Source organism: Ochlerotatus camptorhynchus, unplaced genomic scaffold (assembly GCF_037179485.1).
Source record: "Ochlerotatus camptorhynchus isolate MF236.1 unplaced genomic scaffold, CSIRO-AGI_Acam_v1.1 ptg000352l, whole genome shotgun sequence".
Classification (NCBI taxonomy): domain Eukaryota; kingdom Metazoa; phylum Arthropoda; class Insecta; order Diptera; family Culicidae; genus Ochlerotatus; species Ochlerotatus camptorhynchus.
The window spans coordinates 480,926-508,308 of record NW_027040840.1 but is presented as its reverse complement, the minus strand read 5'-3'; the positions used below and the strand labels follow the sequence as shown (position 1 = coordinate 508,308).

Here is a 27,383-nt window from a genome sequence, read left to right as displayed (position 1 = left end):
ATAGAAGAAGGTTTTGGGCAGAGAATGAAACGTTCGATGCGGAGTGCATTCACTAGCGGTAGTTGAGCCATGTAGTCAAACCATCGTTCCTTAATGGGTGTTGGGAGTTCTTGATCCTAACCCCAACCCAACAAACAATTCAGAATTACAAATAAGCATATATATTGAATAAATGCTTTATAACAGTGTACAATGCTAAATAAAACGCGTTGTCAAATTAAGTGCTGATAAAAACCTCATTGAGATCGATAGATGCGCTGTTTGCTCTGATTAGATTAATATACTTATTAAGAGCTACACAAACGATGACTGTCTTCCTGATTCAACACAAGAAGTTTGATCTAATAACATACTGAATAAGTGTAATTTGCACATACATTGACGATTTAATAAGACTGTTTTCAATTTTATTATAGGTCTAACAATTGTTTTCCAGCTTCATTATCACGAAACAAACAATTTAAAGTCACAAATAAGCATACACATTGAATAAATGCTGTTTAACAGTATACAATACTGAATAAAACAGGATGTCGAATTATGTGCTGAAAAAAATTCATTGAGATCGATGGATGCGACTTTATAACACTGTTTGCTCTGATATGATTAATTTACTTATTAAAAGCTTTATAAACGTTGACTGTCTTCCTGATTCAGAACCAGAAGTTTGATCTAATAACAAACTGAATAAGTGTAATTTGCAAATTCATTAATGCTTTATTAGTCGTCTTATAAATGTTTTCTAGCTCCATTATTAGATTTCATTGCATTGCTTTACAATATTGCTGTATAAAGATGAATACAGTCAGCAAAATAGCTCTTATACCACTATGCGTTCATGTTTTAATTGCATGCTTTGTAAATGCTTTATAAACGACGTATTAGATTCATTATTCCGCAACACTTGTTCAGTCTAACAACAAGACGAAATCTTTAGAGAAGTGGTTACGCGCAACCCTTTTTTTATTCGTGTTCTAAATCTTAATCAACGATCACATCACTCACGACAACAAATTTATTGATTTATTTTAATAAGTAACCCAGCATCCTTTCCATGATAATTGGAGGAATGAATAGGTAGAATTCGTCTCATGTTAAACAACGATGAATGAATTAATGATTCCCACTGGATCTGGGGACGATCGGGAGTGTTGATAGGTATTCAGTTTCAAGTAAGCTTTTATTGAATATTGAGCAGCCCATTTGATGTATTCCAGGATAGCTCAGATGACAAGGCAAGCGGCTGGTGATCGGGGAAGGAACATGGTTCGAAACCCATGCAACGGACTTGTATATGTATTAGGCTGGGACACGGATATATGAAAACATTAATTCTCGTTCCAGTATGATTTCCAGGCGCCTTATGGGTCCTAGAATAACAGTGTAAAATTTCAGGTCGGTCGGTGACACTATATTTTAGCCCCAGCGGTTTTAATTTAACATAGGATTTTCTATGGGAAAACTTACTTTTTCAAATAAAAATCTGGTGAGGTCACCCATTATCCTCTAAAAATAAACCAACCCAAATTTACCCTAGTAAATTTTACAAGAAAACTTTTCTTAGAAGACCGCAAAACGATCCGACGCTTGTGGAAAAAGTTATTTAGCAATTACTGATTGCTAACCAAACGAACTGCTCATTATTCTTTTTTTCTAGCAGCACTGCCAGCTGCCGCCTGCTGCTGTCTGCGCGAGGCAGTCACGATGTGTGGGGGTTCACTCAGCATGGAGGAAAGCCGATATCATGCGCAAAGAATCTTCGATTTTGATGAAACTTTACACAGGTTTCCGGTAAAGTACAACAATTATGTTTCACGGGGGTCATTTGGAAACAAGCGTGATTTTTCACAAGGGTGTATTTGCTTTGGCGCACAATTTATTCAAACCTTATCAGGCGATGTGCTGCTGCTCAGACTTCAATATTTCATCGGCTTCATTTTTCGGTGGTACTCCACAACTTGCAGTACACATCAAAAAAAATAATTTTGATATCACATCCAAGTGGATGCACTACAATCATGTCGAAAATTTCATGTAATTTTTATGACCACACAAATAAACAAATGCAGTAAAAGCAGCGTAATGTCAGTTCATGCATTGTATTAATGATAATTTTGTCCTTTTTAGCAAGTAATATTACACCATATTTTCGACATGATTGTAGTGCATCCACTTTGACGTGATATCAAAATTATTTTTTTTGCTGTGTAGGTATTCATGTTGTTTGGGATTCTTGGTTACCGAGTTGTTGAGGTCGGAAACAAGCTTTACGGCCCTTTCCGCGACATCATTCACAACCCCAAGAGCTTGAACTCGCTGCTGCGATGTTAAGTAGAAAAGAACCGCCGTCACTTTCAATAAATTTAAAGCACTTTTTTTGTTCAAAATCGAAACAATGTTTATGAAAATATGTCACTCTCGTTCGGTTGGTAACAGTGAATACATATTCATGAACAAGATAAATTAACAAAAAATAACTTTGATCTTGATGATTTCTTATATTTACTTACTTCTCAGATAATCTTGTTCAGGGTTTTCACCGAGAAAATCGGTGGAGATGTTCATTAGAGTAAAAAAAACTCACTTGAAGCCTTAGTAATAAAGTCCGAAAGGGTCGAATGGTCTTAGTTGTTCCTCATTTTCCGGCAGATTTTTAAGGTTTTCCACAGGAAACCATGAGACACATTTAATCATCGCTGAGTTCCTGCACTTTTGGCGATAATGAGTGAACTAAACTCAAATTTTGGTCGTTCTCATTCGCCGTGAAGTCTCTTTTCAGTAGAACTGGAAGACGGGTTATAATACAATTTTTTACGCCAGATTTAACACTAGTTGTATCACAGCTCATTCCAACTATTCTTTCCTGCAGACCCCACTCGTTGATTGTCTCCATTATCGCAGCTGATTCAGCATCCGCCGATCCACTTGATAGGGAAGGTACCGAAAAAAGTTTAGACACCCCTGCTCCAGTAACAAGATTGCGAAGCCGATCAACGCGCTTTCCGTTGATGTCAGGCAGAATCTTTCCATCCCAGTGTACTACCAAAGGTACATCAGGATCAAAGCTTTGATTCAGCTGGGAAATTTTCAATCAGAGAGTGACATATTTTCATAAACATTGTTTCGATTTTGAACAAAAAAGTGCTTTAAATTTATTGAAAGTGACGACGGTTCTTTTCTACTTAACAGCGCAGCAGCGAGTTCAAGCTCTTGGGGTTGTGAATGATGTCGCGGAAAGGGCAGTAAAGCTTGTTTCCGACCTCAACAACTCGGTAACCAAGAATCCCAAACAACATGAATACCTACTGCAAGCTGTGGAGTACCACCGAAAAATGAAGCCGATGAAATATTGAAGTCTGAGCAGCAGCACATCGCCTGATAAGGTTTGAATAAATTGTGCGCCAAAGCAAATACATCCTTGTGAAAAATCATGCTTGTTTCCAAATGACCCCCGTGAAACATAATTGTTGTACTTTATCGGAAACCTGTGTAAAGTTTCATCAAAATCGAAGATTCTTTGCGCATGATATCGGCTTTCCTCCATGCTGAGTGAACCCCCACACATCGTGACTCGCGCAGACAGCAGCAAGCGGCAGCTGGCAGTGCTGCTAGAAAAAAAGAATAATGAGCAGTTCGTTTGGTTAACAATCAGTAATGACTAAATAACTTTTTCCACAAGCGTCGGATCGTTTTGCAGTCTTCTAAGGAAAGTTTCCTTGTAAAATTTACTAGGGTAAATTTGGGTTGGTTTATTTTTTGAGGATAATGGGTGACCTCACCAGATTTTTATTTGAAAAAGTAAGTTTTCCCATAGAAAATCCTATGTAAAATTAAAACCGCTGGCGCTAAAATATAGTTCCACCGACCGACCTGAAATTTTACACAGATATTCTAGGACCCAGAAGGCCCCCGGAAATCATACTGGAACTGGAATTTGAATTTTGTCCCACCCTAATATGTATGTAATACATTTTCTAGTATATGTGTGGTGCTTGCTTCGTCAGAAATCATGAAAACAATCATTAAAGAAAAGAGAACTCTGTGTCTGTTTTCTACCATTCTTTATTTTCGGGTTGATTTTTCTTAAGTTGAACAATCGTTTAATAAATGTATAATATTGTCTAATTTAAACGTAACTTCACGTGCTAATCAAGTGTATACATCATCGTTGTTTAAGGAACAAAGATGTCCTATTAACGCTGAATAATAAAACATTTCATCGAATGAACTTTTTTACAACTCATGGAAGTCGAAAAAAGCTTTTATTCTCGACATGCCTTAACCAACACCATGTTGTGGTTGAATAAATTCTCCAGATTTGTGTGATCAAAGCCTGGACAGAAGTTATTTTTAAAAATTGTTCAAGTATTATTAAGCATGCAGTTGAATAAAATCGTCAAGAAGTCGTTTCTTCATTAGGCGATTGTTTGTTGGGTAGAACTTATCTTATAGCAGCGATTTCAATACCGAATTGCCGGTTTTATAAAAAACCTCCCGGTAATAAAACCCCTACATACATGCTTAATACTATTACCGGAATTTATTGCCACTAATAGCCACCTAACCTTCATCGAACCGCATGTAGACAATCCCGAACCGAAAAAAAATAATGTCCGCCCAAATCAGCACTTTCGCTAAATTTATCACCAAGCATCGAATCGTTCCCAAATCGAGAACAATGCCCCTTCGAAGTGGATTAAACACAAATCCTTTTTCTGTGCGTACATACATGTCCTTTCATTCGTCCAACAGAGCGACCGCAAACACACGTCAATCCTGCCAGTATTGGCAGCCAGGCCCCGAAGCAGCGGAAATATCAATTTTGTTCGAGGTTGATTCAGCGAATATAAAGTCACTCCTACAAAGTATGTAGGGTTCGATGTGCATTCGGTCGTTTATCCCATAGAGTGACAGTTTTGTTTATTTAATTTTAATGGAGAATAATAATGCTCCTGAATGCTGGGTATCAGACTGCTGGAATTGATTTGAGGTGGGGTGCATCCGAGTGCACGACCAAGGATAATGGAAAGGTCAGCACCATATGTGAGAGTTGCGAGGGAAATGCTTTCAGTATTGTCTGTTTGAAAAATTCGCTAACTATCTCTTCTGCTACGCCTAACTATGTGAGTAGGATTTTTGTCATAATCTGTCACAATAGAAAAGAATAATTCGTTCAATCACCGTACATAATGCTGTCTGTTATTCATTTTTACATGCAGACAGAATAGGCGGCTAGGACTGACCGGAAAACGGATCCTTTTTGGATACTTGAGCGTAAGAAGTGGCCTTTATTCGAGCATACTGTTCAGCGTTCATTGAATTTAACAATGTAACAGAAACCGAGATGACCATTTGCTGATTATAGCCTTGAATGAAAAGGAAGCGGAGAAAGATTTGAATAAAATAGGTCACCCCCTGGAAGATCCGCCATAGGTTCACGGTTTCCGGATGGCGAGGGAGGATCCGCTGCGGCCGATGGTTGATAGCAATAAATTATACGTAGGCTGTGCAGCTTATCTACATCAGCCAAAAGTAGAAGCAAACAACAGGCAAGCAACTGTTGACGGTCATTTAGCAGATTATCGCTAATCTCAAGTACCCCCTAGCTAGCTGGGTTGATGCACTCGCAGAGTCTTCGTGCCGTTTCATACAGTCTCAATTTGTTCTGGGCGAACTAGACATAAGAGGCGCTAGGCATGAGAAGAGAATGTAACAGATTTATGCGAGGCCTTTTGTGCTAACCTGTAGAGGATTTGAATTTATTATCGACAAAAAGGGCGAACCAGGATTACTGCTGCCACTCTTAGTGACCGAATGAACCAATCTGGAGAGGATCAATTTTATGGACCTATTAGCAAATGGTCGGAAAGTGCTGCTTGATGGGTTTAAATTTGCAATCTCACCGTGCCATCGTCACGGTTGTCTGACTGACTGACACCTTGTTTTGTATCACCAAATGACTAACATCACATCTATTTCCGACTGGACATTCTTTCGCACGATCAACCCTCATTAATTTTTATCACTAAATTGGTCACGGCGTCTTTTCAGTGCGCGCAGAAGAAACAAAGTTCCCAAAACTAAAGCAATAACAATTAATAACACCAAATTCATAAGGCGCACTGAGATGACTGAACCATTCGAATGTTTGGATGTTCTCTCCCATACCGGTTAGAAAAAACCCAAGCCGCGAATGCCGAATAATTTCCTGAATTTTATTACCGTCGATTAATATCTGTCGTTACAACAGAATCAGCTAAAATGGACAATTTAGCTATCGAGTTTCCAAGAAGCAGTATCGTAAAAAATGGACCTAGCCTTCACTTTGGATTCACCTAACTTCGACTTTATTTAGGGCGTTCAGTTTCGTGAATCATGCTTCTGGAGCTGCGCTTGATCACGATTACTACGCTGCGATCAGTGAAGACCAACAGCGGCGATGAAGTTTGCGTTATCGGGATTTATGATTCAGCAAACATTGCCGCCACGATGATGCTAGGTTCCGATATTGCTACCTACTGTGGACGAAAGTGGTGCAATAAAAAATTGAATTCCAACGCGTTTGAGACTAAAGGGCCAGGGAAGAGTGAGCGAATGACAGTTCTATAAAGGTTTTATATCATACTTTTATCGATGGACGATGGCGGCAATTGATCGGTTGATCGTATTAGCGTGGATTATTCCCTAAAGGGTTTATTTTATTAGTGGAAATGCACAATTATTCGGATTGATGGACGGTTTATGAGTGCAGGAGGATGCACGGAATCGATGCTAGTTAAAAAGAGTTTTTTTTAGAACATTCGAATGCAATCACTTAGGATTTTCACTATGGTATTAAACAATATTTCAGCTTTCTGTGGTTTCGAGAAAAACGCTTTGAAATATTTGAGTTATATTTAAGTCCCCTATTCCACGCTGCATCTTCGTAACGATTTTGTGTATCGAATTGGCGTTTTGACAGAACATTCTAGAACGTATAAAAATGCGAAAAATTAAAAAAAAAAAGCTTGATTTTGACGTAGGACTATGTCTGTGATTTCTATATGGGGGTACACTTTGTGAAAACCGAAAATGGAACATGTAACAAAATTATGAAAGATTGAGCTTGAGCTTGATTGATCACCCACGGTTGCTACTCTGTTATTGCCAGATCAGCTGTAATTACACAGAGAACCAATAGACGATGCTTGGGACTAGCAATCATCCTCAATGTGTAAAAACTGGTGATCTTAAATTAGGCAATAACAGCGCCAGCCGCGCCCGAACACAGGTCAAGAAAGGAATGGGAAGGATTGTGTTGACATGACACTCGCTTTGATGGAAGCCGAGAACACCTCTGCACTTCCACGAGAAATCACTGGGATGTTGGATAAGAGGGTTGGGTTTGCAGCAGGGTTCGTTTTGGTAAACGATAAGCTGAATTGATGTCCTAACGATCATATAACGCGAAGGAGCTTGGGACTAAACCCACGGTCTTCTGCTCAGTAAGCAAAAACGTTTCCCACTAGGCAGACGAGCACCTTTTTAATCACCGAGTTGCTGTTATTACTATGTAGTCATATTAACAAATAAAACGAATGACGAATCTTGAATGTGTATGGGCCTGAGATTAGACTCATGATGTTCTGCTCAGTAAGCAAAAACGGTTGCTCTAAGGCCACCGAGCCCCTTATATCACATAATACCGTTGCTCAAATTTTTGTATCCATTCAAACCCGGAACCAACGACAACAACGAGTTTCGCAAAATGCACGATACACAAGCAATTTTACCATACATTTCTTTGATATGTAAGGACCTGGGACCGCGTTTTTCTGCTCAGTAAGCAGGTATATATGAAATAATGATGTAATTGTAATTTTGTAATTTATCAGCACATACCCTGGTCGACCACTGTAAACCAATCTGCCGTTAAGCGAGTGTGTACCTACTGAAACCTGGCCGTAAGCCTATGCTAGACCGTATAGCATAACGACCTTCTTCCAATAGCAGGCCTGTTCCTGTTTGCACAGACAGTCCCACTAGTTTCCGATACATTTATTGGGGATAGTAGGAGATTAAAAGAATGGAGAAGAGTTATAGAGGTTTTTTTGTTGTTGTTTTGCTGAAAAAAAAAACAGAACTGTACGAAATTACACCTGCTGAAAAAAAGATAAGTCTATTATTTTGGTTGGTGTTCGTTTGGATTTGGGTCACCCCACGTTGTGTTTAGGTTAGTATAAATAAATAATACTATATAGTCATATAAATCACCACAGCTCATTATCTTCAGCGTTATAGGTTTTTGTTTCTGGATCTTTAGTTGCCTCTGTGATATACTTACTTGCGGCATACTATTTTGGGAGTGTATATGAGCGTGTACCATGTTCGGTAGCTCATCTCTCATCGTGATGGTGGGACATAGTAGACAAATTAGAGAGAAAACAAGGAGGTACAAAACAAAAGAAGAGAAGAGGAAAGAAGAGCAGAAAATAAAAAGGGGATAGAGTAGATAACAAAGAAAAGAAGGCAGATTATTAGAAAAGGCATTATCCGAGACCTCAATCAAATGTCACTCCCGCCGAGATCTCAGCGAAACCCTCTCCGCCGAGACCCGCACAGCCGAGCTCGGTAGAAAAAAGCTAAGTGTGTAGATAGATTAGTAGGAAAATAAATAAAACTACTTTATGACTCAAAGTGCAATGAATGAGCGTTAGTTTCGGGATCATTTAAGTGTTAGAGTTATGTTAGTTTTGATCCGTAATCAGCCCTTCCGACCCCTCCAACATTAGTTGCAGGCAGTGGTTGTTAGATAATGCGGCCCTGTAACTACTACTATTTTAGAGGTATGATTCGTCAAATTTATACAACTCAATGTTTCAATTGAGGCAAACTATCTACATATCTTACAATTACAAAAGCAAACCTAAACTTACAATTATATGCAAATGCAAAATGAAACTTGACAAATCATCGTCAATCCCCTTATTCCAGGGCAGGGCCTGACGATTTGAATCTAATTTTGATCAGTGAACTGGCACCATATGGTACATTTTCTCACCATGAACCTATCATTTCCAGCCTATCTGAACTGTTTAATAAATGGAAGCCATAACATGGGTTACGCTCCCCCTAAGCAGGCCCTCCGCATCCTGTCTCTGTCTTATCTCAAATACAAAATGCCAATGGTATGAATGTATCTATATATAATTTGGAAATGACGTACAATCAAATAAACCCGTAACCCACTCACTTGGTCAGGCTTCAGAATCGTCCAGTGGGCAAGTTCCCTTTTTTCAAATTTACCGCAAATTTGATATTTTACCCATTGAATGTTGATTAGTCACAATGAAACATTGTGACAGAAGTTGAGGTTACTAGTGTATTAAATAATCTAGGTCCTGTTTAGGATTATATCTGAAAAATCCAAATCTGGTCAACGCCCACCCTAAACCTAAATCTGTTCTAATCCACCTGAAATGACTAACGAATGGAAGACTTTGACTACCCAGCCATGCAATAGTCTCATTCCGTGCCTTATGGCAACTTGATGATTCTATTGCGCTCATCTTCTGGCACCACCCAGGGGAGACTTGGTCCTGTACCCAATGCTTAACTTATCTCCATTCCACTCAGCTACTCGCAATTTCTTGTGATGTAGTGGGCGGAATATTATTATATGAGACAATTCAATGCAGACGTCTTTCCAAATTTGGCAGATCGACAGGTAATCGGTGAGTTACCACGATAGTTGCTATTCAACAACTCGACAACGTCCCATCGTCAACGCCTGCTATGAGAATTTCCCATTGCAGACGCCAACGAAATGACGTCATCGAGCTATCGATCAACTACCCTGGTTATCGCCTGGTACCTTATAGCACGATGCTAGGAGGCGAACCGGAAGAATCGATGAGCTACCTCCCCCTGTAACAAAATTATGAAAGATTTTAAACGTTAATAACTCAGCTGCGAATGGACCAATTTCAATAATTTTATCACCAATTGATCAGAAATATTTCAACGCATCCGTTAAATTTAAGATGTTATCATTTTTCAGAATTGCACTATTGAAAATTGCACGAATGTGCAACTGTTGCTATGATAATTAAAATTATCACCGGTTGGCTGCGAAAAGCGATTTTCCTAACACAGATTTCAAAGTTGAATTCCATCCGGTCTCACCATACGGTGTTTATTCAATCACCACGTGGTGAGTGGTGGCGTTCTCCAGTACACAACGAAAGGCTGCCTGCAAGCAGCGAGCTGCAGCCCACATGAGCATCCATAGAAGGAGGAAGAAGCCGCACCGCTATTGATCGGAATCAATAGATCTTCGTGAGTAGCTGTGGGCCATTTATGTCAAGCGCGTCATACTGAAGAGTGTAAACAGAGCGAACCCCGCTCAAATTGCTATTCCTACACAAAACACAAGTTCCTGCTGCAGTTAACATTTATAACATTTATTATTTAAGACCAGAGGTGGCAGCAGTTCATTTTTTGCAAAACCATCCTCCTGAGCAAAACAAAACAGCCAGCACACGGGCGGTTGTGTATTTCTACATTACAAGCAAACGGCGGAGATAGAGAATAGGAAAAATGTCGTAGCCCATTATTTTTCAAACAGTTTATTGGAATTACATTTTAGCTGCAAGCTTGCGTGTGACAGTAAATTATTAATTCCCTTATTTACGCATAATTGTAACATCTATGCTTATGAGTGGTTTGCATTCGTTCTTATTTTATAATTCTATGCAATAAACATCAAATAATTGCAATAATTAGCCAGAAATCAGCAAAATTCTACATGACATAAATTTATGTCGCACGCGCCGCGGGTCTTGTCTGCTTCATTGTGCGCAAATGTTCTGTCGACTGCAGAAAACAGTTTAGAAATGTCATGACATTTTTTCCACTTGCCAGTTTGTGTTTGTGCGTCTTCTCTATGGTCATCGCGCAAAGTATCAAGTGTTAAGGAAAAAACGTTAAACTCCAGTACTCGTGCCACCACTGTATAAGACCACGTAGTCCTATGTCACCATTGCGTAGGGCTGTCATAGGGCTGTCCCCCTTGTAGTTTTTTAAACCCACCAGTAGTTGTCCCTCCTTAACTGACGTTCAATAGCATACAATTACATGCTTCTTTGACTAAATATAGCATTCGATGTGTTTAAAATATTACGAAAATATCAAATTTCAATGTATTTTCGTCAAATTTCAAACGATTTCAAAGAAATTTCCAAGGTATTTTAGCTTAAAATAATTTTCTCCCAAGGATTCCTACGTCTTATTTGGATTCAAGGTTCCTAAATTTTTCAAATCACATTTACTATAAATTCACTGGGAAGCTATTTAAAGGGTTGATCAGTTTCACAACATATCGACATCTTCAAGTTTGATCTTTCCAAAATTTCATATAAATAAACAAAACATGATAAGTAATCATGAAGTACGATAGCTGAGGATACTGTTTTCAAAAACATTCGTTAGTCAATGGGGGTTATTCCGACAGTCACGTCGGTATAAGTGAGATTTCTCACTTGGGTGTCACATGACAATTCTCACGCAATTCCGAGAGTCGGGTGACGGTGAAGTGACGCGTTCATTTCATGGTGACAAACAAATGAACCATAAGTGAGCTCGAGTTCATCACAAGAAACGTCAAACCAACTAGTTTTTCACAGAGGGGCCAATGCTTGAAATAGGGGTTCACAATCATTTCAAAAATATAATTCTGTAATTTCCTTATTTTCATGATTTTTTTTTTCCTTGTCGGGTATTTTTATCACTGCGACAATTTTTCTGATCTATTGTGATATATTCCCCATTTTTTTCTTTAGCTATATCAAGATGCCGTATCACTATTATTAGGAGTGATCGCCATCGTTTGACTAATAGCATTATCTCAGCACGGCATTATACTTCGAATAAAGTGCACTGCCGTACTGGGAGTTGTTCTCCAAATGTCAAAGGGTAATAGAAGCGTTCTTCCAGTTTTCCTCCACTTTTGAAAATTCCCACACTTTTAGCTCCATTCTAAGAGATGCAGCCGATAAGCCACAAAAGGGCTCTGGCCCGATGATCTTATGAGAAGATCAGAGTCTTGCTAGTGCATCAGCTCTTTCATTTCCCTCAATCCCGCAATGAGCAGGAACCCAATATAAGTTGACTTGATTATGACAAGACAATTTTTGAAGTGATTGAACACACTCCCAGACAAGTTTTGATGTACATGTCGCCGACTTTAAAGCATTTAGACCAGCTTGACTTTCGGACATGACGCATATATTTGAACTCTTATAGTTTCTACGCAAACATATAACGGAACACTCCAAAATTGCTTGGATTTCAGCTTGGAACACAGTTGGCCATTTGCCCATAGGAACCGATATTTCTATCCCTAGGCCAGTTACTCCTGCTCCCACTTGATTGTTCAATCTTGAACCATCTGTATAAAAAACAATCGATCCTGGACGAAGAACCGGGCCACCAAATTGCCATGAATTACGCCCAGGGTCAACTACTCGAAAAAGTCGATTGAAATTGTATCTTTTCTCCATCCAGTCTTCGTTGTTCCTTACTAGAGAGTTGATACTAACAGTTTTTAGAATCGTTAGATGTCCTCTAAGGTCTCCTTCAAAGAGTTTCACTGACCTTGTAATCCTTAGAGCACACTTTTCGGCTTCTAATTGTACAAATTGATGCAATGGTACCATATAAAGCAAAGCATCCAATGCCTTCGATGGTGTACTTCTCATTGCACCTGTTATTGAGAGAGTTGCTAACCTTTGGAGTTTTTCTAACTTTCACACTCTCTTTTGTTTTTGGCCACCAGACCAATGCACCATAAATAATCCTGGGTTTCACAATTGCCGAGTAAATCCAATGGATCATTTTCGGTTTCAGTCCCCACTGTTTACCGAATGTTCTTTTGCATATCCATAGAGCATTAGTAGCTTTGTTTATTGCCTGCTCTAGGTGCATATTCCAATTAAGTCTACTATCGAGGATTACTCCAAGATATTTGATAGCATTAGAAAGTTCCAAAAGTGTGCCTTTCAATCTTATGTTGTCTAATGAAAATTTCTTCCTTCGGGTAAATGGCACGATAGTAGTTTTAGAAGGATTTATGTTTAATCCTTCCCTATCACGCCACGATGAGACAAAATTTAAAGCAATTTGCATCCTGTTAGCGATAATACAATCATATTTGCCACGTTCAATTATGACTATATCATCTGCGAAGCCAATTATTTCGAAGCCATGGGATATTAAATTTTTGAGAAGATCATCAACTATTAAAGACCACAATAGAGGTGATAACACGCCTCCTTGCGGGCATTCTTTGGTTGCTCTTACACTGATGAGTGAGCTTCCAAGGTTTGCTGATATTTCTCTTTTAGGTAACATTTCATTGATCCAATTTACAATGCTTTGATCGAAATCACGTTTCATCATAGCTGTAGTCATTGAATCGTGAGATGAATTATCGAATGCACCTTCAATGTCAAGGAAATTTCTTTTGCTTCAAAAGATCTTTCTAGTTTTGTAACAACCGTATGGAGTGCTGTTACTGATGACTTACCTTCCTGGTATGCAAATTGATATTTGCTCAGAGGATTTGTAACTAAATATGATGACTTTACGTGTTCATCTATTATTTTTTCACAAAGGGCCCAATGCTTGAAATAGGGGTTCACAATCATTTCAAAAATAAAATTCTGTGATTTCCTCATTTTCATGATTTAGAAATGTTTTTTTGCTACGAATTATGATAGGTTAGACAGTTTACAACTTTTACTACAATATTGTTATTGAATAGTATGATTTTAACCTGTATATTACAAACATTTTGAATAATAAACATTTCGGTACTTGCATAGTCCCTTTAGTTTCAGCTATCCACTTGTTTACGTCTAAATTCGCGTTCAAATAAAATTTGGTTTTTTTTTAATGAGATTTAAAACATAAAAAAAATACAGTTATAGTGACGGGAACTTTTAAGTTAGTATGCGAGAAACTCCTGGGAGTCACACAGTTGGAACGAGTGAGTCCGGAAACTAGGTAAAATGACTGAAACCTTCTGTATTAGGCACGAAAATTATCAGCTATCTTTAACAGAGTTTTGCTGCCGCTGCGGTAAGAACACACACCGGACCGGAAAACCGCATCTTATTTAACTTTAGAACCTGCTTCGAAAATGAGCATCGAATTGTGGTTCGATTCGGACAGTGAACAGGACTGTCTGGAATATACTTCAGTTCAGTGGCGGATTGTAAGAGATTCGTTCAATCCATTAAACCTTCCGAATGATATGTAAGTATTATCGTTATGATTGCTGAACATGGGTTGGATATATTTTCAACAAATAATTTTAACCATTACAGGATCATCAAATACTTCAGAGTAACAAAATGCCTCTTTGTGGACCTGCTGGAAAATTGTTGTGAAATAAGCATTTCTGGAAACTCGGACAAATATTTCCGAATTTCAGGAATGACCGTAATATAATGTGGCTCAATGAAACTTAATATTTAGTCGACCGGAGAATCTAATGATGTGATGAGGTCCCACGGAGCTCTATGGATGTGAATATAAGTCTAGACAACGTGAAAGACTTTATTGAGCATGTAGAAAATGAAAATCTTAAAAAGAATTTGGAGAACCTGACATATTTAGCTCTATGTTTCATATGATTTAATAAAGCTCTGCAAGTTCAAACCTGTAATCAATGTTTAATATATCGATGAGTCTTTATTTATTTCCTTTGATTGACAGAATTAAGGATATTGTTTTAACGTACAGTCAAGATTCCTATAGTGCGGATTCGTTCTTACCGGATTCCTAAAGTACGGTCGATCCGGCATTAACGAATACACGTAGCATATGGGATTAGAGCTAAATGGGACCAAACACTGATTGTACGGCAATTTGAAGAGATAACTTTCTGATGTCTTTTGAAAAGTTGTTAAGCAGAAAGTTGGCCACCTTTTGGGACGATTCAGTATCCGGTAGGACACAAGCCTGATCCTTTGGAAGATCCAGAATATCCGTAAAAGTGGCCAATTCATGTAATTGATCCTAGAGCTCCGCGGATTTTTCGAAACCACTCATAAACGACTTATTAGAAAGAATTCGGAATTGTGAACGAAATATGGGCCCTGGGGATTACGGGATGGTTCACCGGAAGATCCGGAACATCCGTAAAAGTGGTCAATTCATGAAACTGATCCTAGAGCTCCACGGATTTTTCGAAACCACTCATAAACGTCTTATCAGATTGTATTCAGAGTTGTGACCAGAATATGGGTCCTGGGGACCACGGGATAGTTCACCGGAAGATCCGGAACATCCGTAAAAGTGGCCAATTCATGAAACTGATCCTAGAGTTCCGCGGATTTTTCGAATCCACTCATAAACATCTTATCAGAATGAATTCGAAGTTATGACAGAAAAATTGACCCTGGGGCAGGGTGCCTTCCATTCATTTTGACTAAAAAAATGTTTTATGAAATTATGGAATGATAAGATATTATGATGATATTTTGTATGTGTAAGTCACCCTGCCCTGGGGACTATGAAATGGTCCACTATAATATCCGGAACAACCGTAAAAGTGGTCAATTCATGAAACTGATCCAAGAGCTCCACGGATTTTTCGAAATCACTCATAAACTTCTTATCAGAAAGAATTCGGAGTTGTGACCGGAATATGGGCCCTGGGGACCACGGGATAATTCACCGGAAGATCCGGAATATCCATAAATGTGGTCAATTCAGCTCCGTGGATTTTTCTAAACCACTCATAAACGTCTTATCAGAATGAATTCGGAGTTGTGACCGGAATATGGGCCCTGAGGACCACGGGATAGCTCGTGGGAAGATCCGGAACATCCGTAAAAGTGGTCAATTCATGAAACTGATCCTACTCGTATGACACATCAACGAGTAAGCAGCGGAGTACCTGTTCCTACAGGAAATTAAATTTAAGTTTACCTAGTTTCTAAGTGAAAATGTACCTGTGTTAATATATATTCGGTAAATGCGATGTTTTTCTTCAGTCGAGTATTAGTACAACACACTGAAGAAGTCTGCACATTGTAGACAAAATACGCGTATCTGTCAAGGATAAGCAAATAAGGTAGTGGAATTTACTAATCCTTCTCTCTCTCATTATACAGGTATTCCACTAAGACGCCCACATTCATCAGGACTACGGGATGGCTCACTGGAAGATCCGGAACATCAGAACATCAGAACCACAGTGGTCAATTCATGAGACTGATCCTAGAGCTCCGTGAATTTTCCGAAAACACTCATATACGTCTTATCAGAATGAATTCGGAGTTGTGACCTGGGGACCACAGGATGGTTCAATAGAAGATGCGGAACATCCGTAAAAGTGGTTAATTCATGAAACTGATCCTAGAACTCCATTTTTTTTTCGAAACCTTTCATAGACGTCTTATTACAATTATTTCGAAGTTTTGACTAGAATTTTCTAAGGACTACAGTATGGTCCACCAAAAGATCCGGAACATCCGCAAAAGTTGTAAATTCATGAGACATGTCCCCAGGGCCCATATTTTGATCACAATTCCGAATTCTTCCTGATAAGACGTTTATGAGTGGTTTCGAAAAATCCGCGGAGCTCTAGGATCAGTTTCATGAATTGGCCACTTTTACGGATATTCCGGATCTCGGAGACGAGCCAGCCAACGGCTGAAAGTCTCCTTAATAAAGATATAAAAAAAATATTCCGGATCTTCCACAGGATCAGACTTGTGTCCTACCAGATACTGAATCATTCCAAAAGATGGCCAACTTTCTGCTTAACAACTTCTCAGAAGACATCAGGAAGTTATCTCTTCAAATTGCCCGACAATCAGTGTTTGGTCCCAATTAGCTCTAATCCCATATGCTACGTGTATTCGTTAATGCCGGTTCCTATTAACCGTACTATAGGAATCTTGACTGTATTTATATATCTCACATGAAGTGATATGATCCTACGAAACTGTACAGATTTGTTTAGTACATCATACAATACTTTTTGAACTGGTAGAGCTTCAAGATCTTAACTTCAGGATAATTGCTTGCTACGTGGCAAAAAGTGACATCGGAAGCTTCAAATACTGACCATGTCAAGTCAACAACTCGGCATACGTGAATGTTATTTTTACGTGGATGCGATAATTGATTAGATTTTAATTAGAATTCTTCAATATTTTTTTCATAAAATAAGTATGCAAAACAGAAAACAATAGTTGTAAATATTTATTTAACATAATGAACGATCTCTTCTTGAGTTAGAACGATGCAAGTCTAGCTTCATTTTCTTGTATTCAAGAACTTGAAGCTGGAATTGTAACTCGTCCGCTCTTTATTTATCAGCTCGAGCCAAACATTCCTTTTTAAGTTTCGATTTCTTTTTTTGAAGCACATGTGCATCCCGCTGGAGCTGGAGACTTTCCCGACTATGTTCCACCAGTTCTCGTAGATGATCGGTTTTACCTCCAACAATTTTTGTCTGTAATTCCTTGGCGTTGGATGCCTAGGTGTTAAAGGAGTCCTTGCTACAGGTGCTTCAGCCGAGTGACCTCCAGTTGCTTCAAGATCCACGTCATTTTCATCATCCGACGAGTCCTCGTGCGAGTTGAATGATTGTGGCCTCGAAGATGAATGTAAATTGAAACCGAAGGAAGGACCTGTTTGAAGAAACATGGTGATTATTAGATTTACAGAATTAGTAAAACATTAATAATTACCTTCATGGATGGTGGTTTTCTGGAAGGATAATAGATTGCCTACTGCCTCTTCGTACGTTGACAGAATCATCATACGGTTTGGTCCTCCACCAGTCAGTGGCTTTCACTTCGGTCTGATTGTGCTGGAGCTTCCTTTTTACCTTTAATTTTAGGTCACTCCACACATGAAGAGAAACGCACCAAGCTTATTTTTAAAATTACAAATAAATAACGAACCTTTTACCACTCCGTCGTTTTCCTGCTGGGTGGACCCGCACTGTTCAGCGTCGCCGTGATGTCAGTCCACACATCATTAAATTACCCCCGTCTCAAACTAGCACACTCTGTGAATTTCAATCCTTTGGCCACTGCCCGATTCTTCTCGAATATACCGACCATTAGTTCGAACTGTTTTTTATTCGTGACTTTTTGCCTAGATTGGATATTTTGGAATATTAAAAGAGATACTTATTTTTGTGTACTTGGGTATTTCAAGTTACTTTTCTGCCATTTTAAGCAAGGAAATCACACCAAATCTTACCAAGAAACAGGTCCCGGAATGAAACAGAACACGGGACTTTACCAACAGCGTAAATTTAGACGTAGGACGTACACGTTTACGAATTCTACTTCACGTTGAAAAAGTAAGCAGAACGGCGTCACTAGGAAAAGGATACCGACTCAAGCCGTCACATTTGGGCCTATTCTGCACGACGTGTGAGGTGAGGTGACAGCGAAGTGACAATTGTCACCTCGTGTGAGGTGACTCTCCTTGCAAATAAAATGGAGAGTCACCTCACACGAGGTGACTATTGTCACCTCACCGGTGAGAGAGAGAGAGTCACGTGACTCGCAGAATAGGGGGGATTTTTGCGACAATTCTCACCTAAAAGTGACTTTCGGAATACACCGACAAATGAACTGAGTTCATTCCGTGTGACGATTGTCATTTATCCCGACTCCCGGAATACCAAAACATGAGTGACTCGATTGTCCTGTTCTGTAGAAACGTATTTCAAAATTTACTTCAAACAGTGGACAATCTGCCCCCAGTTTACGGTTTTTTTTTTCATTATTCGATACAAAATTATTTGATTATTTGTTTTTGATATTCATTAACTACGTAAACAGTTTTTTGGGACTATTGCCCCCGATCCCCTTCTTCCTTCATAGACAATTGTCTATACACAATTTTTAAAGTTTGAATGGGCCGTGGATAATTGCCAACCCCTCCTTCTCCCCTAAACTGTCTACGTAGTTGATGAACAGTTCCTTATTGGAACCAATTGAACGTTTAACCGACATCCCTAGTACCGACCAAGTGCGGTCTTACGTCAACCTTAAATTCATACTCTTCGGTTAGATCCTTCTACTTCCCAAGTAACAATTTGGGTTTTATGAGGGTTCTGTAGACCATGATTTAGACTTGTAGAGTGCTTTAAAACCCCAACAAAACTTGAAATGTTACTTGGGTTGTTTGCTACAGCAAGCAAGTATGTCTCTTTATCGATTATCATGACCTATGCAAAAAAACTCGAGTAACGGTTATGTTTAGCACCCGTTCCAGCCATTATTGGAACTTTTCGTACCATTTTCAACGCGGGCATGCAGACGCAATCATAGTCATGTCTCATTCTTCCAAGAAATCGTCAACACATCATCGATCACTGATAGCGTAATGAATGCCGAAACCACCCACCTCTCCAACAACGGAACCGTACCCAGTTAATTATTTCCATTTTCTTGCTTTCCACGTGCCATCATGCACTGCTGTTGATTCGAAGCATTTTTGTTTCCTTTCCCGCCAGGTCGGGTCCATGATGTGCCAATCTTGCACGAAAAATAGAACCACAATCTTGTCGCCAGGGCCCAACCAACGAGCGAGCAAGCGTGTGGCAGCAGAACATTGGCATCAATGCTCGTAGGCCGAATGTATTATCATCACAATTGGAAAGGTGATAAGGTGTGGCATATGACAACAACGTTGTTGTAGCTCTTAATGCCGTTTGATTTGTTACCTTTCAAGAGTTCGTTAAGGGCTTTGTTAGCTACGAGACTGAGCTGGTTACGAACCGTACCTATGTATATGTACTACCTACTGATGATGAACTTCCCGGAAATTGTCTATTCGATTCGGTTCAATGAGTTTGTTGGGGTGGTTCCGAGAAAATATTCGTACACGCAAACGAAATGGTTAATATAACATTCTCCGTAAATGCTGCTTACTAGAAATTGTATGGCATTTGCGTCGTAGTAGCTGCTTTAATAAAAAAATACTGTTCTAAGTTAATATGGTCGAGCAAAGCGAAAGTCTACAAGGTCAATCGACTTATAAGAATGATGTAAACAGCTTTTCGGTGCTGATTAACATTGGCTCATCAATTTCTGGCACAAACATGAACGGATTGCGGATTAGAAGATCGTTTGGGCGGTGGAAAAATTCAAACCTTACTTGCTGGGAACACGATTTCAACCAATTACTGATTGTAAGGCTTGAAAATATCTTTTCAATCCTCGATCACGCCCTTGTCCGAGAATCGAGCGCAGGGTCTTGCGGCTTGAGGCTTATGATTACAAGATTATTTACGAACCAGGATCGAGTAATCTCGCTGATTCGTTAGCTCGATTGTTGGTGTGTTCCCCTAAAGCATTCGACATATCAACAGATGCCTACATTCGCCAGTTGATAGAACACTCAATTTCCGATGCTGTAGTATTAAATGATGTCATACAAGCGACCAAGAATGATACGACGCTCCAAGAGCTTATGTAAGCTTTGGAAACAGATGTATGGCCAACGAGCGTTAAGGGTTATTTTTGAGAGCTTGCGACAGGTGTGTTATAAGGATTGCTGCAGTAAAAAGACTGAAAGAGCCGTTAAACCCTTCAATCAATCCCGTTAAGGGTTATAAGCAGTTCAAAACCGAGCTTCACACGGCGGCTGGATGGACATCCTGGGATGATCGTTATGAAACGCCGTCTACTTCGAAAAGTCTGGTGGTTGAAAATGGGCGACCAAGTGGATAAATACGTCAAAAGCTGTAATCTTTGCACCATGGTGTCAACATTTGGACCTCCCGAGCCTATGCAAAGAACCAAGATGCCTACAAAAGCGTGGTCAGAGGTTGCCATTGATTTTTTGGGACCGCTTCCTAATGGATACAATTTGCTAGTGCTAATTGACTACTTTAGTCGGTTTGCGGAGGTCATTATCATGAAGCAAACAACAGCAAAGTTAACGGTGAAGGCTCTTTTCGAAACTTTCAGTCGTTTCGGAATTCCGGATATACTTCGATCTGACCACGGGCCACAACTTATAAGTGAATCAATGAAAAGGTTCTGCAAGGAATTCGGCATTCAGCAGCAGTGAACAACGCCATATTGGCCACAGGCTAATGGAGAGGTCGAGCGTACGAACAATACAATTTTGAAACGGTTGCGCATAAGTCAAGAATCGCAAAATTCTGACTGGAGATGGGACCTTAGAAACTTTCTACTTATGTACAATAGGGTGTTTCATTTTGAAAAAAGTGATGAATTTTTGATAGGCCACCCTCCAGTTCGATTCATAGCCCCAAAATATGAACCTGTGCAAAAAATGGTAAAGATTGATGAAGGTTTAGAGGTCGCGCCAATGATTTGGATTTTGTATGGAGATTTTGGTGAATTAGTATGGGAAATTATTGATTTTCGTTTACATTGCTCTAACTTTGGTTGTAGTTGTCCAAACGTTGAAAAAAAAAAATATGTGGTTGTCATGACAATGATCAACAAGCCTGTTGTTGTTGCGATGAAATTGGCGTTGTTGCCTTGTACATATTCATCTGTCAATTTACCCTATTTTGCCATTTTTTCACATTTTTATTATTCTTGATACGCTGCAAAACTGAGCGTAGCAACTGTAGGCTTTTTGTTTATTGCCATAGCAATAACATACTAAATTTTTTCGACATTTGGACAAGTAGAAGCAAAGTTATAGCGATATAAGCGATTTTTTAAATTCTTCCATAGTAATTCCCATACAAATTTCAAATCATTGGCGCGACCTCTAAACCTTCATCAATCTTTACCAATTTTTGCACAGGTTCATATTTTGGGGCTATGAATTGAACTGGAGGGTGGCCCATCAGAAATTCATCACTTTTTTCAGAATGAAGCACCCTAATGTACAACTCCACACCACACACTACAACTAGAGTTGCTTCTTCAGTGCTGATGTTCGGAAGGATCCTAAGAGATAAATTGCCAAGTGTCACGGGAAGAGTGGACCAAATGACTGAGGGGATAAGAGACCGAGATTGGAGTTTGAAACTACAGGCAGCGGAGTCAACGAACAAACGAAAAGATGCAAAGGAAAATACGTTGAAGGTTGGTGATTTGGTGATAGCGAAACGGACTATGAGAGAGCATAAGTTGTCCAGCAATTTTGGATCAGAGCTGTTTGAAGTCATCAGCCGCTCAGGATCAGAAGCCAAAATCTGCTCTAGATCGACAGGAAAATCGTTTCTCATCTGAAGCCGATTGCGTTAGAAACGCAAGATGAACCCGAAGCTGACCCAGTAAAGCAAAATGAAGGCGCTGATAATCCTCTAGTGAAGGATACACCACAGGAAAATGAAGACCAGATGCCAACTGAAAAGGTACGTGATCGTCGTAATTCAAAACCGCCCAGATACTTGAAGGAATATGTAATAAAAGTTGATTTTGATTCTAAGAAAAAGGGAAGTGTGCTATCTAACATGTGTTATTTACCATCAGTGTATGACAGACAGATAGCGCATATAGGGCATGAACAAAGACAAGCATAGGGCGGTAGCCAGAAGCGTAGGAAAAGTGAGACGGAGGAGTTGAGGAGAAGGTTGGAAGCGAACGCAAATAAAGAGTGAGTGTAAAAGCTAAAAGTGTTACAACAGAATATTCAGGATTCATTCAACATTGATCACATTTACGGATTTTTCGAATCTTCCGGAGGACGGTCCTATGGCCATCTGAGTCCATGTTTATGTCACGACCACAAATTCATTCTTATATCACAATTCCTAACTTTTTCAAGAAAACCACGGAGCTCTAGGATCAGTTTCGTGAATTTTCCACTTTCACGGATGTTCTGGATCTTCCGGAGGACGGTCAGATGGCCATCAAGGTCCATGTTTATGTCACGACCCCAAATTCATTCTATCATCTCAGTTCTTAGTGTTTTTCAAAAACTGCGTAGCTCTAGGATCAGTTTCACGGATTTACCACTTTTACGGATGTTCCGGATCTTCCGGAGGACGGTCCCATGGACATCCAGGTTCATGTTTATGTCATAACCCAAAATTCTTTCTATCATCACAGTTCCGAATGTTAAAAAAACGCGGAGCTCTAGGATCAGGATCGTGCATTTACCACTTTTACGAATATTCCAGATCTTCCGCTGGACGGACCGATGGCCATCTGGGTCCAAGAAACAAATTCATTCTTATATCACAGATCCTAATGTTAAAAAACGCGTAGCTCTAGGATCAGTTTCATGGATTGATCACTTTTACGGATGTTCCGGATCTTCCCTGAGGACGGTCCTATGGGCATCCAGGTTCATGTTTATATTACAACCCCAAATATTTCTTTCATCACAGTTCCTAATGTTTTCAAAAAAAAAACCCGCAGAGCTCTAAGATCATGATCTTGGATTTACTACTTTTACGGATGTTCCAGATTTTTCGAGGACCGTTCCGTTGTCTCCAGGATCCATATATAGGAACCATGACTGTTTTCTGGCTGATTGTGAACATTTGTGCCCATTAATCTAAATTACAGATCTTGCGACACTTACAAAAAAACGTGTAACAACTCTTTTCGCTTTAAAAAAAAAATAGACTACTCTGTTTGCAATATTTTTACAATGTAAATAATCTGCAGATCCTAGGAATTCTAAAGGTACCACAATTTTTGAAATTCATTAAGAAATGGCTAAGTTATGCCATTGCAAACTTGCCGTTACACGTTTTTCGGAGGCATCGTATTCGGAGTGTTAAGAAGGTTTAACACATTTCAGGTCGGTTTTAGCTTTATGGGCCATGAACACAGGAACTTTTTCTAGTAATATCTCCGAAACAAGTTGAATGGCTTAAAAAAGTCAATAGAGTTCTATGAGACCATAATACCTATCAGTTGGTGGTTATTAAATTCCTTGCCGATAATTATAATTACACTTAAGATGAACCATCATTTCAAACTGCGTGAAATATTTCAAAAAAAAAAAAAATCTGGCTGCATCCTGATATGTATGTACATCTTACTATAACACGTGTTGTCAGTTGTTTTGAATAAATATCCTGAATTTATAAAGAGACGTCATGTCAAAATTGGAACAATAGATTGTCTGTCAAAGTCATAGGAAAAGTTATTTCAATCGAGCAGAAGATCTGTCAAATGGATAATATGTCGCCTCTTTACCCCATTCAGTCTCTTTAATTTTGAATATTTTGCGAGGAAATGTGAAAATGCGTGGCCTTACTCCTGAACAAAGAAAACGGATTGTGCACAAATGGTGTACCGTGAGTGGACTTTTCCAAATAAAACTGGCTAAGAAAGAGGGTGTGAGCGTTGGAGCAGAACAAACCGCATTCCGGAAGTATGAAGAATCATGTACTTTCGATGATTCTCCGAGGCGTGGAAGAAAATCTGGCCCCGTTGACCCTGCAATCGACCGGAAGATAAGATATCGTTTTGAACAGCAGTCATCAGCATCAGTGCGTGATGTTGCGAAGATGATCGGTACTTCGGTAACAAATGTCATGCGACCAAGAAAAGATTGGGATTGGAAACCCATCGGCAGCATAAGCAACCAAAACGAAGTTAAAAGCAGGCTGCATTGGTGAAGACAAGAGCTCGGAAGCTGTACAACTCAATGCTGGGGGAAAATCTGGTTGTATAATCATGGATGATGAGACATACGTGAAAATCAATTATATATATATTTTTTTTAGTTCTTTATTAAGGAAATTTTTTGCCTATGGCTAGTTCATCTTAGGAGAAAGGAGAGGGCTCAGAGTGAGTAGCCTCTAGATAATGGTATATTAACATTTAGTTAATAACTTTGGTTGCTGGCTCTTCAACTTATATGAAAAAATAACAATATATAAAATAATGAAACAGAGGAACAACAGAAAACAAAATGATTTAAGACAAGCTACAAACGATTAATCCAAACAAAACAGAGCTCAGCTGGCATGGGTCCAATAGGGGAAATCCATCCAGATGTCCCGACGGCCGAAAGAAATTCATGCTATACCAAGTGGTAGATTTTGGCTTCTTTTAAGAAGGTTAGTAGTGCTGCCGAGGCCGAAGTATTATTCCCGAGCAGATCGCTGATGCTGGAAGTTAGGCAGAGTGACTCTCGAAGATTTTGGAACTCCGGGCAGTTGCACAGGATGTGTTCGACGGTGTAGGGTACCCCACAGATGATGCAGCTTCTGTGGAACGGCAGGCCACCATAGTTATAGTAGAGTTTTATGTGCCCGGTTCGAAGCCACGAAATCACGCGTTGATCCCTCAGGTTGTCCAGTTCGCTCCATGGTTCAGTTGAACCTTTTACTTTGCGGATGAAGGCAGTTCTGTTGCGGAACCACTCAGCTTCCCATGCCGCTCGAATGGTCCGCATGATCCACCGTCTGACGTCCTGTAGGGGTACCTTGTTGGTGAGTCTGGGACCCGATGTCCCGGCTCCGGCAAGGTGATCAGCAGACTCGTTACCTGGTACTCCGCAGTGTCCGGGAATCCATGTGTACACGGTGTTTGGTGGGGCATACTTGATAATCGCCTGGATCCATGGGTGTTTTGCTGCTTCCGAGGTGATCGCTTGAACGACGCTGTGTGAGTCGGTTAATATAAGTATCGGTTTGTTGGCTGGCGTCGTACCGGCACGGAAGATCGCTGCAGCCTCGGCCGAGAAAACCAAGCATTGTGGAGGAAGACTGCTGCTTTCAGCAATACCGTCTCCAAAAATCCCAATACCTACTCCGTTTATCGATCGGGAGCCGTCGGTGTACCGATGTACGTGGTCGGCATAGTTGGACCCAAGTAACTCGGCGACTGATCTGCGCAAAATCATGGATGCATCCCCTGCTTTGAAGCGGTTCTTGATCCGATTGTCCAGTTGGATTCGTGAAGAGTGCCAACTTTTCTCTCCATGCCAATGGACTTTGGCCACTGGGGGGAGGTCGATGTCGGCGGCCGTGCGGAGGACTTTGTTCCCCTCGTCGAGGAGAAAGATCCTATTGTTTCCGGAGTACTTGGCGGAAAAAGCGGCGGCTTTTGTGGCAATATTTGCGTTTAAGCAGAACCGGAAAGGAAGAAGACCCACTTAGATGCATGCGGCGTCTGCTGGAGTGGATGGCAGGAGACCAGATATGATACGGATGTAGCTGTTGTAGACTAGTGCTAGGGTTCTAACCAGCTTCTCGGAAGCGATGCAAGTAATTTCCGTCCCGTAAAGCAACCGACTGTCGATGATGGCTCACGTCACCCGGAACCGAACATCGCGGTTGTTCGATCGGTGAGGCCGAGAGATCGTTTTGGAATGGCTTGCTCGTGGATCGTAATTGGGGTGCTATTGACTCTATGTTGAGACGGACATACGTGGCATCGGATGCTCTTCCTGGCGGATAGCTGGAAACCCATCGAGTCGGTCCATTTGATGACGGCAGAGACTGCCGCTTGCGCTTGCCGTAGGGTTCAGATCTGTGTAGGACCGGAAGCCATAATCAGCACATCGTCAGCGTAAACAAATATATAAATGCGCACAGCTAGCCGGTCAAATACCCCGTTCATTGCCTCCAGAAACAACGTGACAGCGATAACGGAACCTTGAGGGGCTCCGGTCTCCTCGCTGAAACTTTTCGACCGCGTGTTCCCCACCAATACACGAAATGACCGGTCGGTCAAGAAGTTTCGTATGAAATACATCATATGCCCCTTCAAGCCCCAGTTTGTTAGTTTTTTTCAGGACGGCTGGCGTCCACGTCCGGTTGAAAGCCTTGGATATGTCCAAAGAGATGATTTCAACGTGGTGCACTGGTGGTGTTCCTGGTAGTAAGCTTCCTTGAGCACGTCCCCCAGAGTGGCAAAGTACGTGGACGTACCGAAACCTTATCGAAAGGCATGTTGTCGGTGGTCGAGCAAGCTGTTGGTCTCAAGGAGCATCTTGAGTCGACGGTTCACCATCCGTTCGAATACCTTGGCCATGCAGGATGTGAGAGCGATCGGTTGGAACTTAGATGTGCCCCTGTCTTTTTCGTTTGCCTTCGGGATGGGCACGACGAGACTCTCCTTCCACAGCGTCGGGTAGGTATCAGAGACCCAGAGTTGGTTGAGCATCTCAAGCATGCAACACTTGCCCTCAAGGGGCAGCTTTTTTAAAAGTGGATACCCGAGATCGTCAGGTCCTGCAGATTTGCCGTTGCTGCGGCTTCGTGCGTGCTGGAGTTCCTCCCAGGAGAAAGGCTCGTTGATCTCGAGGTTGTCCGTGTCAGGCGGGATGCTGAACTCAGCGACTGATGTACGGGTAGGCTTTACCAACCGCTGAAAGTGGCTATCGTAACCAGAGATGGCCGAAATTTCTGCGGAATATCCTCCGAGTTCTTCGGCGACGGCTGCCGGTTTGGAGATGGTAAC

The 27,383-nt window shown here is 40.4% G+C and overlaps 1 protein-coding gene across 1 annotated transcript in view; it reads right to left on the bottom strand.

Annotated features, from left to right (window-relative positions):
* The window catches only part of LOC135709159 (uncharacterized), a 69,058-nt gene extending 43,237 nt beyond the window's left edge, over positions 1–25,821 (bottom strand). The window contains exon 1 of the mRNA XM_065231375.1: positions 25,165–25,821. Coding sequence (XP_065087447.1) covers positions 25,165–25,821 — 657 coding nt within the window. The remainder of the gene's footprint in view (positions 1–25,164) is intronic.
* Positions 25,822–27,383: the final 1,562 nt, after the last annotated feature.